The sequence below is a fragment of the Dromiciops gliroides genome, chromosome 1 (assembly GCF_019393635.1).
Source record: "Dromiciops gliroides isolate mDroGli1 chromosome 1, mDroGli1.pri, whole genome shotgun sequence".
NCBI lineage: Eukaryota > Metazoa > Chordata > Mammalia > Microbiotheria > Microbiotheriidae > Dromiciops > Dromiciops gliroides.
The window spans coordinates 124080594-124094782 of NC_057861.1; the positions used below are offsets into that span (position 1 = coordinate 124080594).

Sequence of the window (14189 nt, forward strand, 5' to 3'; positions counted from 1 at the left end):
AAGTTAAGGATGGGATGGGAGAGCATCTGGACATGTTTGTAAGGAGCAGAAAGGCTTTATAATGTCTAGGAAAGGTTTAATTTTTTTTTTTTGGTGGGTCAATGAGGGTTAAGTGACTTGCCCAGGATCACACAGATAGTATCAAGTGTCTGTGGCCGGATTTGAACTCAGGTCCTCCTGAATTCAGGGCCCGTGCTTTATCCACTATGCCACCTAGCTGCCCCCAGGTTTATTTTTTTTTTAATAAAGGGGATCATTGAAAGGGCAAATTCTTGAAAGATATGGAGATCAATAGACTTTGGGACACAAATAGGAATATTGCCATTGGAAAAGGCAAAGTGTACTTAATTTTCTAAGGCTAGAAGAGAGGAATAGTAAAGGAAAGATGACAGCAAGATGATTCGGAGTGTGGAACTGGGGGGAAAAAAGATCTCAAGACAGGTGTCTTCACATTACTTTTTGGCAGGAAAGCATGAGGTGAAATTCTCTGAGAAGGAGGTAGAGGTGGTATGGATGGTTTGAGAAGAAAAGAGGTGCTATGTGTTATATGAAGTCAAGGAAGAATAAAAGGATGGCCAGCAATGAATAGCAGTTGAGACTGGATAAAATAAATTTGTAGTAGACTCAGTCATCATGGTTGTATGACTCACTCCAACAGTGTCAATAGCACTGGAGAACTTAAGGCTTATAGTAAATCATTTGAGGCATGGTAAAGAATGAGCTTTGAGAAATTAACAGGACAAGGAAGTTAAGAAAAAAAGGAAGCATCATCATGATCAATGAGTTAACTATAGAATCAAGATAAAGATGGAAAGTGGTGATCAGTAGAAGGTTGATTGCTTAGAAAAACAAGAAGGTCCAGAGGAGCTGGAGATCATAGCAAGGACTGAGTTTACCTTTAGGAAGGGTGAGATATGGAGAGGATTGGAAGGAAAGAAAGTTTAGCCAATTAGAAGGATTTCAGTTATGAATTGTAAAGGTGAATCCTGGTGGGTAATGAGGTCCAAGATTTGACCATCTCTGTGTATAGATAAGGCAAAGATATATAGACCAGAGAAATTATAAAATAAGGATAGTTTAGGGATATCAACAGGTAAATATAAGTCCCTAAGTATAAGAGAAAGGACGGATTAGGGTGGAAAAGAAGATTGTGAGACAGGTAATGAACTCCTTGAGAAAAGCCAATGATTGACCTGTGGTTTAGCAAATAATATCAATTAGAGAGAGACAGAGAGAGAAGAATGAGGAGGAGGAAGAAGAGGAGGAGGAACAGGAGGTGGAATAGGGAGAGGGGAGGGGAGAGTTGAGGAAAGGAGAGGAGAGAGGAAGAGAGAAAAAAGATATCAAGAGAGAGAGAGAGAGGAGAGGAGAGGGAGAGGAAAAGAGAGAGAGAGGGAGAGAGAGAGAGAGAGAGAGAGAGAGAGAGAGAGAGAGAGAGAGAGAGAGAGAGAGAGAGAGAGAGAGAGAGAGAGAGAATGTCAAAGAAATAGAGATTAATGTAGAAGGGAAAAGATCTGGAAATGGCATTAAGGAGAAAAAGTAGTCTGCTCTTACTCCTGACCTGTGTGTGTGTGTGTGTGTGTGTGTGTGTGTGTGTGTGTGTGTGTGTGTGTGTGTGAGATCATGAATGTTGGGAGGTGGTGGTGAATAAGAGCACATCCAGTACTGTAGAAGGTGTCCAGAAATGCTGTGGGGTTTTTTTTGTTTTGTTTTGTTTACAATACTGCTAGAAGGTAGAAGGACCATGGGAAGAAATGGTCTAATATTAAGGGCATTTAAAAAAATAATAGAATTTCCAGAGGGAACAGTAGAAGGGTAAAGGAAGTGGGGAGTAGGGCAACAGGAAGGGTAAGGCTGAAATGCATGGATATGAAGAAAAAGTAAGTAACACTCAGGGAAGGAAGTTTCTACCTAGGTAGCCTATAGCTGAATTTCAGAGCCTGGGGGGACAATAGAGATCACACTCCCTGATTTCTTTAGTTTGTTTTTGTTTGTTTTTACACAGATAAGGAAATAGAAATCCAGAGAGGTTTGATGCCTTTTCTCAAAATCATACAGCTACCTAGTGGCAGAAGCCAGAATAGACTACATGTAATATGGCTCCCAATAGAGGGATCTTCCCACTACTCCATACCATCTCTGTGGTCTCTTGTATTCTGCATTTCAACCTTTACCTCATAATTCATGTAATTATCATGTTAATTTGAATCATTGCTTTATCACTTACATTGACAGATCAGATGATTTGCTTTGGTGCTGTACTGAATATAATAACTCACAAAAACTTAAATGCTGTACTTTACGCTCATTATTATCTTGAACAGCTTGCCCCACAATGATGGAGATAGTGTAGTTCATTTGAAACTTTAAAACAAGGTGGTAATGACATTTCTCTTTGACGCCACTGTTAAATGCAAACTAGAATGGTACTTGGAAAATGACCATCCTAGTGATGTTAACATTTGGTAAAGATTTTACAAAGCATAATCAGCCCACATGGCCATTTTTACCGTGATTCAAATGGCTTTATCAAAATAGAAACAATTTAGAAGAATATAAACTGTTTTTTTTTTGGTTTCATAGGTTTCATTAAGAAAAACTTAATTGTGTGATAATAATGAAATCGAATCAATATATTCTGTTCAAGTTATATTGCCTTGTTGTAATAAAGTATACCAGAATTTTCCCCTTATAAATTTCTCAACTGTTTTGTCTCTTGATTTCCTAATCTTGTACCATTTTCTTTTGTTTCCTCTTTCTGTTTTGCAGTAAATGAGGGAGGTATTAAAACAGCATCGAATTTATGCCCAGATCCAGGAGAGCCAGAAAATGGAAAGAGAGTAGGCTCAGATTTCAGGTAATATTGGAAACTACTGACTGAATTCTTTCTTCCTTTTTAGAAATTAGGTTTAGACATATATTTTTCTTAGCAAGAAGAACTGATGTCCTGTCAAGTCAAGAACTGATATCCTGTCAATTCTAGGGTTTGGGACATGGAAAATTTCCCATGGTGGGTTTTCCATCAAATTGTTTTACTCTAATTTCTACTGTCCTCTAACTTTCATTTACTTTCCTATTTAACAGGATTTCTCCCATAAAGTTGAAAAGCTTCTGTTTTTAACTTGTCTTTTCCTTGAAATTTCTATTAGAGTGATGGGATTTTTCTAGCATTAACCTCAATACTACAGCTAGCTAGGGTCTAATAAGTGTTTGACTAGTGAGCATTTCCCTTATTTTCATTTTTAGTCTTTAGGCAAATTACTCTAGTATCTGAATGGAGGATGGATTAGAATGGGGAGGGACTTGAGGCAGGCAGACCTACCAACCAACTATTGAAATCAGGTGTGAGATGATGAGTGCCTGCACCACATATGGCAATTTCAGAAGAGAGAAGGGGGATGTATTTGAGAAATGCTGAAAAGGTGAAATTGGTAGGCCTTGGCAACAGTTTGGAGGTTGAAAGATAGTGAGGAATTGAGGTTGAATCCTAGGCTGCAAGACTGAGGAAATGTGAGAATGGCATTGCCCTCTACAATGATAGGGAGGGAGGGACAGTTTTAGGGGGAAGATAATGAATTCTATTTTGGATATATAGAGTTTAAGATGTTTACTGGACATACATTTTGAGATGTTTGAAAAGCAGTTAGAGATGAAAGATTGGAAGGCAGCTGAGATTTGGGGGTAGGATATGTAGATTTAAAAATCATCAGCATAAAGGTGGTAATTAAATCCACTAATGAAAACACCAAGTGAAATAGTATAGAGAGAAAGAGAAAAGGGTACAAAACAGAACCCTGGGGGATACCTGTGGTTAGATGAGATGATCTGGAGGAGAATTCAGAAAAAGAGACATAGAAGGAGTGGTCAGATAGGTAGGAGGAGAATGGGGGTGGGGCGGGGGAGAGAGAGAGAGAGAGAGAGAGAGAGAGAGAGAGAGGCCCATGTGTCAAAAACCTTATAAGAAGAAATTATGAAGGAGGAGAGTGTGATCAGCAGTGTCAGAGTCTTCAGAGGTCAAGGAGAATAAAGACTGAGAAACTGGATTTGACCTAAGAGATTATCTATATCTTTGGAGAGAACCATTTTGATGTCATGAAAAGGTCAGAAGCTAAATTCTAAGGGTTTAAGAAGAAACCTAAATGAGGGAAACTGGAAGCACCTTTTCAAAGAGTTTAGCTACAAAGAGCAAAAGAAATAAAAGATGGTAGTTAGCAAGGATGGAAGGATCAAGCTAGGGTTTTTTCAGGATAGGGGAGGCATGAACATGTTTATAAGTACTAGGAAATGAGCCAGTAGAGAAAGAGATATTGAAAATCAATGAAAGAGTAGGGACAACAGGTAAGTCAATGTGTTGAAGATGGACTAGAAGGGAATTACTTGAACAAGTATAGAGGTGAACTTTGGTAAGGAGTAAGACCACTCCATCATGTGAGACAGAGGTGAAGAAAAAGTTCCAGAAGGCCTCTGAGTGACAGGAGGTGAGGAAGGAGGGGGAAAGAGGGTTTTCATAGTAATTGGACTCAATATTTTCTGTAAAATATGAGTCAAGGTTCTCAGCTGAGAGAGTGGGGGGAGGAGGGCCATGGAAGGCTTGAGGAGGGATAAAAAGGTTTGAAGAGTGCAATAATGATTTGATGAGGGATATTAGTAGGATTGCCTAGCAGGAATGAGGGCCCAGATGAAATTCTGTAACATAAATTTTAAATAATATTCTTGGAAGTTTCTTAGAGAATGGGAGGCAAAGGCATGACCTAGAATTAACATTGAGGCACTTATTCTCATGTCTCAAGTACCTACCTGTGTTAGACTACTCAATATTCTTTGTTGCAGTTAAAATAAATTAGAAATATACAGCACTTTCCTCAGAGTACTGTCATTTATAGAGCAGATAAGCATTTCCAAAGATCTTATGAGTCTTACAACTGATCTTCATGATAGGTAGTTAAGGTATTTTTACCCTTATTTTATAGAATAGGAAAATCAAGTCCAGGGAAGATAAGGGTCTTGTTCAATGTCACAAATTATTTGTCAGAGTTATATTTGAACCTAGTACTTCCTAATTTTAAGTCAAGTATTCTATCCATTACACCATTGTGCCTCTTGAGTATAGTCTAAAGCAGAGGTATCAAACAGGTGGCTTATAACACTCCTGAGTCCCAAACCAGATTAGAATGTAATTGGAAAATACTTAAAATATATAAAATACAATAAAACATAGATAATACTGCATTTTAAAGCTAACTCAATATACGGTCCACATGTATCCTTATGAGCAGTTTATCCAATTTTTGGTTTTAAGTCCAATACCACCAGTCTAGAACTGTTGCTCTCCAAGTATGGTCCATGGATCCCCAAGGATCCCCAAAACTCTTCATAATAATATGAAGATATTTTTACTTCTAATATGGTAACTATGGATATATAATCCACATAAACAAAAGCTATTTGGGGATATCCTCAATAATTTTTAAGAGTGTGAGGGGTGCTGAGAACAAAAAAATTTGAGAACCATTAGTCCTAAAACATCATTCAAATATGATCAAATTAGCAAAAAGGTCAGGGTTTCAGTCTTATTTATATCTGCCACTACCTACCTGTATGGTCATGAGAGGATTATGTATTTACCTATTATGGGGTTCAGTTTTTCTTCTGTTAATGAAAATAATGCATATCATAATATACAAATTCATTTCTAATCCAAAAATTCTAAAATTCTTTAAGATCTAACTTCTAGATGGTTGTTGATTTAGCATAATTTTTTCTTTTCTTTGAAGTTCATAAATTTCCCTGGATGGGTAGGTCTAAAAATAGTAGAGTAAGAATTTTAAAAGATACTAGGTTATTATATTTTAAGGTCCTTTCCAGTATTAAATATAACATACACTAAACATACCATGAATTGTTTAGGGCCCTAAATCTGGGAGTCACCTCAAATGTTTTGAAAGATTCTATATGAAGACTGAGATTTTGAATCTCAATAACTGAGCATAGTCATACCATTCTACAACATTTAAAATTTTTATGTGGGGAGCAGCTAGGTGGCGCAGTAGAAAAAGCACCAGTCCTGGATTCAGGAGGACCTGAGTTCAAATCCGGCCTCAGACACTTGACACTGGCTGAGTGACCCTGGGCAAGTCACTCATCCCTCATTGCCCCACCAAAAAATAAAATAAAATAAAATAAAAATTTTTATGTGTTCTCCCTAATGTCCTCTAAAGTGGGGATAATTAATTAAACTCTGTCTTCTCACTTGAACAATAGAAATACTCTTCTGACTTTGTTATCTATGTAAGATTTTACGATTTCTTTATCTCATCATTATCATCACCAAATATTTATTGAGCTTCCAGTGTGTGCAGAGCACGATTTTAGGGACCATCTGTCTCAATTACTTAGCCAGCATGAACTAGTTTCATAACTAAGAAAAACATGTAGAGACTTCTGTGTTCCTTTGAAGAGAAGTCAGTATATCTTTTTTGAAAGTGAAATACTCTTTATAAGAAAGAAACAGGAACCTCCTAAAAACCGAGATCTAGGAAGTGGGGTTGAGGAAGAGAGCTGATTCATATAAGGAAAGACAGAATGAAAGAACTAAATGCTATTTCTTTATGGTATTAAGATTTTTCATAATCTTGGCTTTTGTGTTAAGCTTATTCTGTTTTATAGTATTTCTTTGGCCCATTTCTCACAGTTTAGTAAGACATCAGAAAATTCAAATAAGTCCTTAATTCTTCTTACTTTAGTACTTTAAGGAGCTGTATTCTCATCAGAGACACCAGTCCAAATTCCTATGTGGATGCTCTTCATATGCTTCCATAATAGACCCAGCTAAAATTTTATCTTCTATTTAAGAAAGCCTTCCCTGGTTCCCTTTAAGACTAGTGCCTTTGCTCTATAGATTAGTTTTAGTTTGCCCTGTATATATCTTGTTTGTACATAGTTATTTTCAAGTTGCCTCACTATTAGACTGTGAGCTCCTTGAGAACTAGCACTGTCCACAGCATAATGGGCATCAAAGTAGAACTTGAATAAAGTTTAAATATGAATAACATTTTAAAATGAATCACTATGGGGAACTCTGCAGGAAAATGTGTATATTCAGTGGGATGTGATATGTTGTAGTCACCAGAGATACAATTTTACCTGCTGAAATACATATAGTGCCTATTAATGGAACAGATCCATTTCAAAGGAAAGTTTTCACTAGGATAACAGGGAACACAGCATCAGCAATAACAACATGTATTCTGAGTGTAAACTGAATTCCTAGAATATGAATAGTGCAAATTTCAACCTTGTCTTTCTAAACCTTTCCAATTGTCCATGGTTTCAATTGAGAGGCTGCCATCCAATTCATTATGCTTCAATAAGGGAGAAAGAGGTTAGATTTAGTTTTTGTAATGTTTTCCAAAAAAAATAAAATCACTTCTACATATGAAGATCATTAAAAAAAGGAATTTTTGTAGAATGTGTTGCTAGTGTTAGAGAACCATTCATCAATCACAATTAGATTCTAATGATTTTTGTTTTTCTCCAAAGACATGCATTTCCCTTTTGTCATAGTTTTGAGGTTGAGAAAAGTTATAGATTCAGTGTCTTTTTCTGCTCTTTTTATGAATACTATAGCTTACAATTAGCAAAGTCCAATAAATTTTACTGATGCATGGCTTGGAGACTGACTCTTTAATCACAGACTGGGATTCAGGCCTAATTGTGGTCCTGTGCTTTGAAACAAACAAACACAATACAGCTAAAGATTCAGATCTTCAGAGTAAGCATGGGGTCATTTCCTGTCAGGTTCTTAAGCCTCCTTCTTCCATCACACAATCCTGCTTAGCAGCTTGTAGCAGGAAACTCATGAATTTCTGAACTACTTTGTACCAAATGCTTTCTTCTCTCTCTGTGCAAGTCAGTGCCAGTCTTTTAATTAGATGCTTAGCAACCAACAACACAGTGAAAAAACTAAGGTATTCTAAAGGATGCTACCCTGTGCCAATATCAACCTTTATCCCGTACTTCCTACTTTGCAGAGATCTCTCCAAGAGGGAGGTAAGTAGAAGAGGTATGAACATCCATCCTGAGTGGTTTAGACATTCTCCTGCTTGAAGGCAAGGACTAAACCTGAGTAACTCCAAAGGCCTATTATATCTGAGTTTTTATGATTGTTGAGTGCATGGTAGGAACCTTTTCTTGGGAAGACAGAGGAAGGAAAGTGAGTGACATGGTCAGAACTGTGCTTTAGGATTAATAATCTTGCAGAAATGTATATGATGTATTAAAGTGGACTGAGATTGGGGCAGCTAGGTGGCACAGTGGATAGAGCACTGGCCCTGGATTCAGGAGTACCTAAGTTCAAATCCGACCTCAGACACTTGACACTTACTAGCTGTGTGATCCTGAGCAAGTCACTTAACCCCAATTGCCTCACTAAAAAAAAAAAAAAAAGTTTGGGGGCAGCTAGGTGGCACAGTAGATAGAGCACCCGCCCTGGATTCAGGAGTACCTGAGTTCAAATCTGGTCTCGGACACTTAACACTTACTAGCTGTGTGACACTGGGCAAGTCACTTAACCCCAACTGCCTCACCAAAAAAAAAAAAAAAAAAAGGGCCGAGATTCATGATGAGGAATCAAGAAGGCTGTTGTAGTAGTATACATGAAATATAATGAAAATCTGTATGTAAGGGTACTGGAAAGATTGATAAAAAAGGAAGATTGATAAAAAAAGTGAAACATAATGGGATTTTTAGCCTGGGTGTCTAGTGAAAAGATAGTGATATTATGGAAAAGGATATAGTAATCAGAACAAAAAGTTGGTTTAAGGGAGATATGATTATAATATCTCAGATTTATAAATGGGAGAAAAATCAAAAGTCATCCACTTCAACATTTACAGAAAAGGAAACTGAGGCTCTGAGAAGGTAAGCAACTTCCCCAAGGTCACACAGCTCATAAACAGCAGAAGCAGGATTCATATTCAGATGTTCTGTCTTCAGATGCAGCATTTCCTTCCTGCACCACCATGAAATGCACAATTTCCTTGAAAGCACACTGATCCATCATTTTGTATGCTCTATGCAATAATATTAATATGTGATTGCCTAGATGTATAAAGGGAAGAAGAAATGTTGTTTCTTTGTTTACTGGAAGTCAAGAAAGACCTAAACTGCAGTGTTTGCATTTCCCCAACTAATATCCAAACATCTTAAGATGTTTCATGTACATCATAAAAATAAATGACTTATTAGGCACACTGCTGAAATAGCTCCATACACACAAATCTACAATAAAATTATTTTTCAAGTAACCATGAAGAATTCTAGAAGAAAAAGTCATATACACATAAGGCATCCAATGGGACTTGCTACATTATAGTCACCATTTTTACTCTATTCTTTAAGGTGAGAGTCCCAGCAGCTGTGTTTTGAAGGCTTAAAAGCTTTGTTTCTAATTTGAAATGCCCATGGAGCATAACAGGCTTTTATAGAGTGAAAGGCAGCCAAAAAGATTGCAAAGGCTGCCAATGATTCCTATGCTTAGAAAAGGCATTTGAAATTGGAAGCAAGCTTCTGGGAAAGGACAACTTGTAGAATTTCACGTGGCCTCCACTTCAGTAACAAAGATGGTGTGTTATACTTGCTTGCCTTCTGGATGAGGAAGATACCATTCCCTTTGGTATTTCTCATCACTCTCTGACCATTAAAAAGAACATACACCTAGACACATGAGTTCTTCTTGAAATAGCTCTCCAGGAAGTACAGACTTTATAGCAAAAATTGGATCATCATATGGAGTTGCTAGAATGCTGGCTCATCTAAGCAATGAACCTGCAAGGGACTTCCTCCTCAGCTGTGTCAGTACAAAAACAGCAGTTGCATTCATGACACAAACCCATCACCAGGATGTAACTAAGATAGGGTAACCAGAGATTTTCCCCAGGGAGCCAAAATTTATTTGACTTTTACAGTACTTGGATACCAGCAGGTAGAAATCATTGAGTTTAACACCTAGTTAGCAAGAATCATTAGTTAAAATAGGAAGGTAGCAGGTGGCAAGATCCTTAGCAGCAGACTTGCTATCCTGGCATCTATCCCCAGGGCTCATTTTGTGTTTCTTGTTCCAGAGGCTAGGATTACTAGTCCAGTCTGTTACTCTTTAAACCGTGAGCCAACTCTTCAAACATGCTGATAAATGAACAATTAAAGCCCACTGCTACTTGCAGATTGTTGTTGTTATTCGGTTGTTTCAGTCATGTCTGACTCTTCATGACCTCATTTGGGGTTTTCTTGGCAGATACTGGAACGGTTTGTTATTTCTTTCTCCAGCTCGTTTTGCAGATGAGGAAACTGAGGCAAAGAGAATAAAGTGACTTGCCCAGGGAAACTGGCCAGGAAAGTGTCTAAGGCTAGATTTGAACTCAGGTCTTCCTGACTCCAGGTCCAGTGCTCGACCCTCTGAACCATCTAGCTATCCCCCACTTGAAAGTAGGCATCTACAAACTAGAAATGTTAATAGAAGACAGGAATAAGTCTTTTGAATCCCTAAGTGCTCTTCATACATTTTAAAGCACTTTCTCATTCAGTATCTTATTTGATGTTCATACCAGTTTCTAAAGGTAGGCAAAACAGGTATTATTATGTAGACACAATTAAGTCTTAAATTCGATGCAATTAATATTTAATCCCTAATTCTCCATACCAGAGGATATTCCTGAACCTTTTGGGAAGATTGTTGGAAGACAATGAAGCAGTGGTATGAAAGCCAAGAACAATGAGACATAAATGTTCTGTTGTTGCTGTGAGCATCAACTCTCTCATAGGTTATTATGGTACATAACACTAAAACTCTCTCCTAGGGAAAATACAGCCATTTTAAGAAGACTGAATATATATATATATGGAGAAATCAATAGAAATTAATCCTAAAAAGCTACACGGGTTTTTATTGTCAGACCTGACAGGGCATTAAAATAAATCATTGGTGGAATTAATCATATTATTTGACCGATATAAAAGCATATGATACATGGGGAATGAGAATGAGTATTCATTTTGTGCTTAATACAGAATGACAAGCTCTGTATTTGCTATAGATATAATTTGAGCATCCCAGTCATATTATAAGGAAAGGTAAGAGCAAGTAATTTTTATAATGTTATATGGAAATAAATAACTATTTTGTGAACACAAAGAACTCTATATACTTTGCTAGCTTTTTATTAATGCATAACTTTAAATAATTACAGATAAAATTAATCTCATGTGACTCTTTTTGATGATATTGGTAGACAAAAGTAGCTCAACTTATGCATCATTATTTTCTATTACACATTAATTTATCTTGATAGATATAGTCTCACCCATGTGCATTTTTTGTAGCCAACATGGCTCAGATTTCTGGGTTTAAGCCAAGGAAGATCCCACTATATTAAAGTACAATTAGATAAAGTATGCAAGACAAGAATGCAGGGGAAAAAACAAAACTATGAACCATAGGATATGTAGTAGTAAAATATACTTGGAACATATTTCACCAGGGCAATACCCAGAATTATTCAAGACTTTCCAGACTGAAGGGATCTTATGGGATAATCTCAGTCTATTTATTCAGAACATAACATTATCATGATTACATCAATTAGTTTACAACAGTGAGAAATGACCCAATGGATTGTTTCTTTCAACATATTCCCGGATATGCTCCACAGGTTTTACCACTTCTCTTTCTTTATAGTCTTTCTTCTTGGTGATCCCAGTTGTCATGATTTCAGTTATCTCCTTTATGTAGATGACTCCCAAATCTATATATCCACATATTTACCATTCACAATAGGAGAAAAAAATTTCCACCTCCTGTGAATTTTTATTTTCAGTGTTTAGAATGAAAATAAGAGCTTTCCTGAGTTCCAGTTGCACATTATCAAATCACTGTTGAATACCTTCCTCTGCGTGTCTCAATATGTATCTCAAACTCAGCATGTACAAAATAGAACTCAGTGTCTTCCCCTGAAACTAATCTTTCTTCTTAAATTCTCAATTTCCAGAGCAGGTACCATCACCCTTCTAGTTATCCAGATTCACCACCTAAGTCACCCTTAATGCTTCACTTTTCTCAAGACCCTTCCTTTTTCAAAGAGTCACCATGCCTTCAACAAATTCACCAACAAACATTTTATTCATTACCCATTATGTGCCAAAGACTACCAAGTGCCAGATATAAAGATAGAAATGAAACATTACCTGCTGTCAAAGAATTTACATTTTATTGGAGGATACAGATAACAAATATAAATTTGGAACAAATCCAGTGTAAACTCAAGGTAGTATTGGAAGAGAAGGAACTAATAATGAAAAAGATCCAGGAAGTATTCATAAAGCAAATGGGACCTGAGCTAAGCCTTGAATGAAGATAATAATTACAATATTAACATTGATGTGCCAGGTTCTGTATTAAGCAATTTATAATTACTATCTGATTTGAACCTTACAACAACCCTGCAAAGTAGATGCTGTAATTATTTCCATTTTACAATTGAGGAAACAGGCAGATAAAGGTTAAAGTGACTTGCTTGGGGTCACACAACTATTAAGTATCTGAGGCTAAAATTGAACTCTGGTCTTCCTGACTTAGACCCAATGCTCTATTCATTGTACCACCTAACAAGATAAGGAATCTTCCCTTGGAGGTAGTGCATTCTAGGCAAGAAGTATTCAGTTGTATAGAGGTGAGAGAAGGGATGGTAATTTCTGTGAACCCCTAACAGTCTAAATTGTCTGGGTGATAATTAGTTCTTGGGACTTCTTCCTCTAACATCTCTTTTTATTCTCTTCTCTACAACTGGGAGATCATCTATGGCTCAAATGGTGGAACCCCCAAGGGATACACAGTTCTTTTTCTCTGGCATCATAACCATCCATATGCCCCACTGAACAGCTTCCAATAGCTTTCATTTATCCTAGGCAACGTCTTACATTTATCTCCCCAATTTCTCTTGCATCTGTGGCCTTCCATCTATGACCACCTCACTAGTTCATGACCTACTTCTGTCCTCATGACATTACTGAACTACTGCAATAAGTTCCTACTGTCCCTGCTCCTCACCAATATATACTCACCGCATCTGTCGAAGTGATATTTCTAAAGTTCAGGACTAACCTTTGCACTTGTCACTAAAGAATCTCCAGGGGCTACATATTTCCTTTATGATAAAATACAATCTCTTCTGTTTAGCATTTAAACAACTCTCTAATCTAGCTCAAGACCATTCTAGGCATATTTCACACTATTATCCCTTTCATACTCCAAAGCTTCTTAAACTGTGGGTCATGACCCTATATGGAGTCATGTAACTAAATGTGGGGCTCATGAAAAATTTGGCAACAGAAATGTATACCTATTGGTATCCCCGGGGTCACATAAAGATTTCTCTGGCAAGAAGGAGTAACAAGTGGAAAAAGATTAAGAAGCCCTGGTATGATCTATAATCCAGTCAAATGGCCTTTTTTGCAGGGCAGCTAGGTGGCCCAGTGAATAAAGCACTGGCCCTGGATTCAGGAGGACCTGAGTTCAAATTCGGCCTCCGACACTTGACACTTACTACCTGTGTGACCCTGGGCAAGTCACTTAGTCCTCATTGCCTGACCAAAAACAAAACAAAACAAATGGGCTTTTTGCTCTCCATACAACTTACTATGTGAGTGACCTCATGCAAGTACCTTGACCCCTTTGGGAACCTCAATTTTCTCATTTGTAAATCAAGAGTGATAAACCAGTTAGCTCTTTAGTTTGATTTCAGATCATGGTCCTATGGATATTCCTTCTCCTATCTCTGTGCCTTTACAAGGCTATTTAAAATCATTTCCATTTTTACTATTGTCATTTGGAATTCATAGTTCCCATCCAGACTTAGCTTTTTTTTTAATTGATAGCTATTATATGCATATATATTTTTTCCCTGAAATCAAATTTAATGTGTCATACAAAGAGAGCAGACTATTGATATATTTTTTAAATATACAACAAAAAGTGTATGACATTGTATCATTTGAATTATGTTTTATATTATTAGTACATTTCTATCAGTAAGATAGTGGTGGATCCAAAGGTCTCTGAACTCTGAAGTAAATTAGGTTTAAAACAGGGAGGAATTTCAAAAGTCCAGGGTTCTGGTTACTTTGATTTTAGTAATGCT

The 14189-nt window shown here is 37.0% G+C and overlaps 1 protein-coding gene across 1 annotated transcript in view; it reads left to right on the top strand.

The window, feature by feature from the left end:
• The window catches only part of CSMD3 (CUB and Sushi multiple domains 3), a 1584452-nt gene that overhangs the window by 688665 nt on the left and 881598 nt on the right, over positions 1 to 14189 (top strand). The window contains 1 exon segment of the mRNA XM_043974157.1: positions 2770 to 2857. Within this exon segment, the coding sequence (XP_043830092.1) occupies positions 2770 to 2857 (88 nt within the window).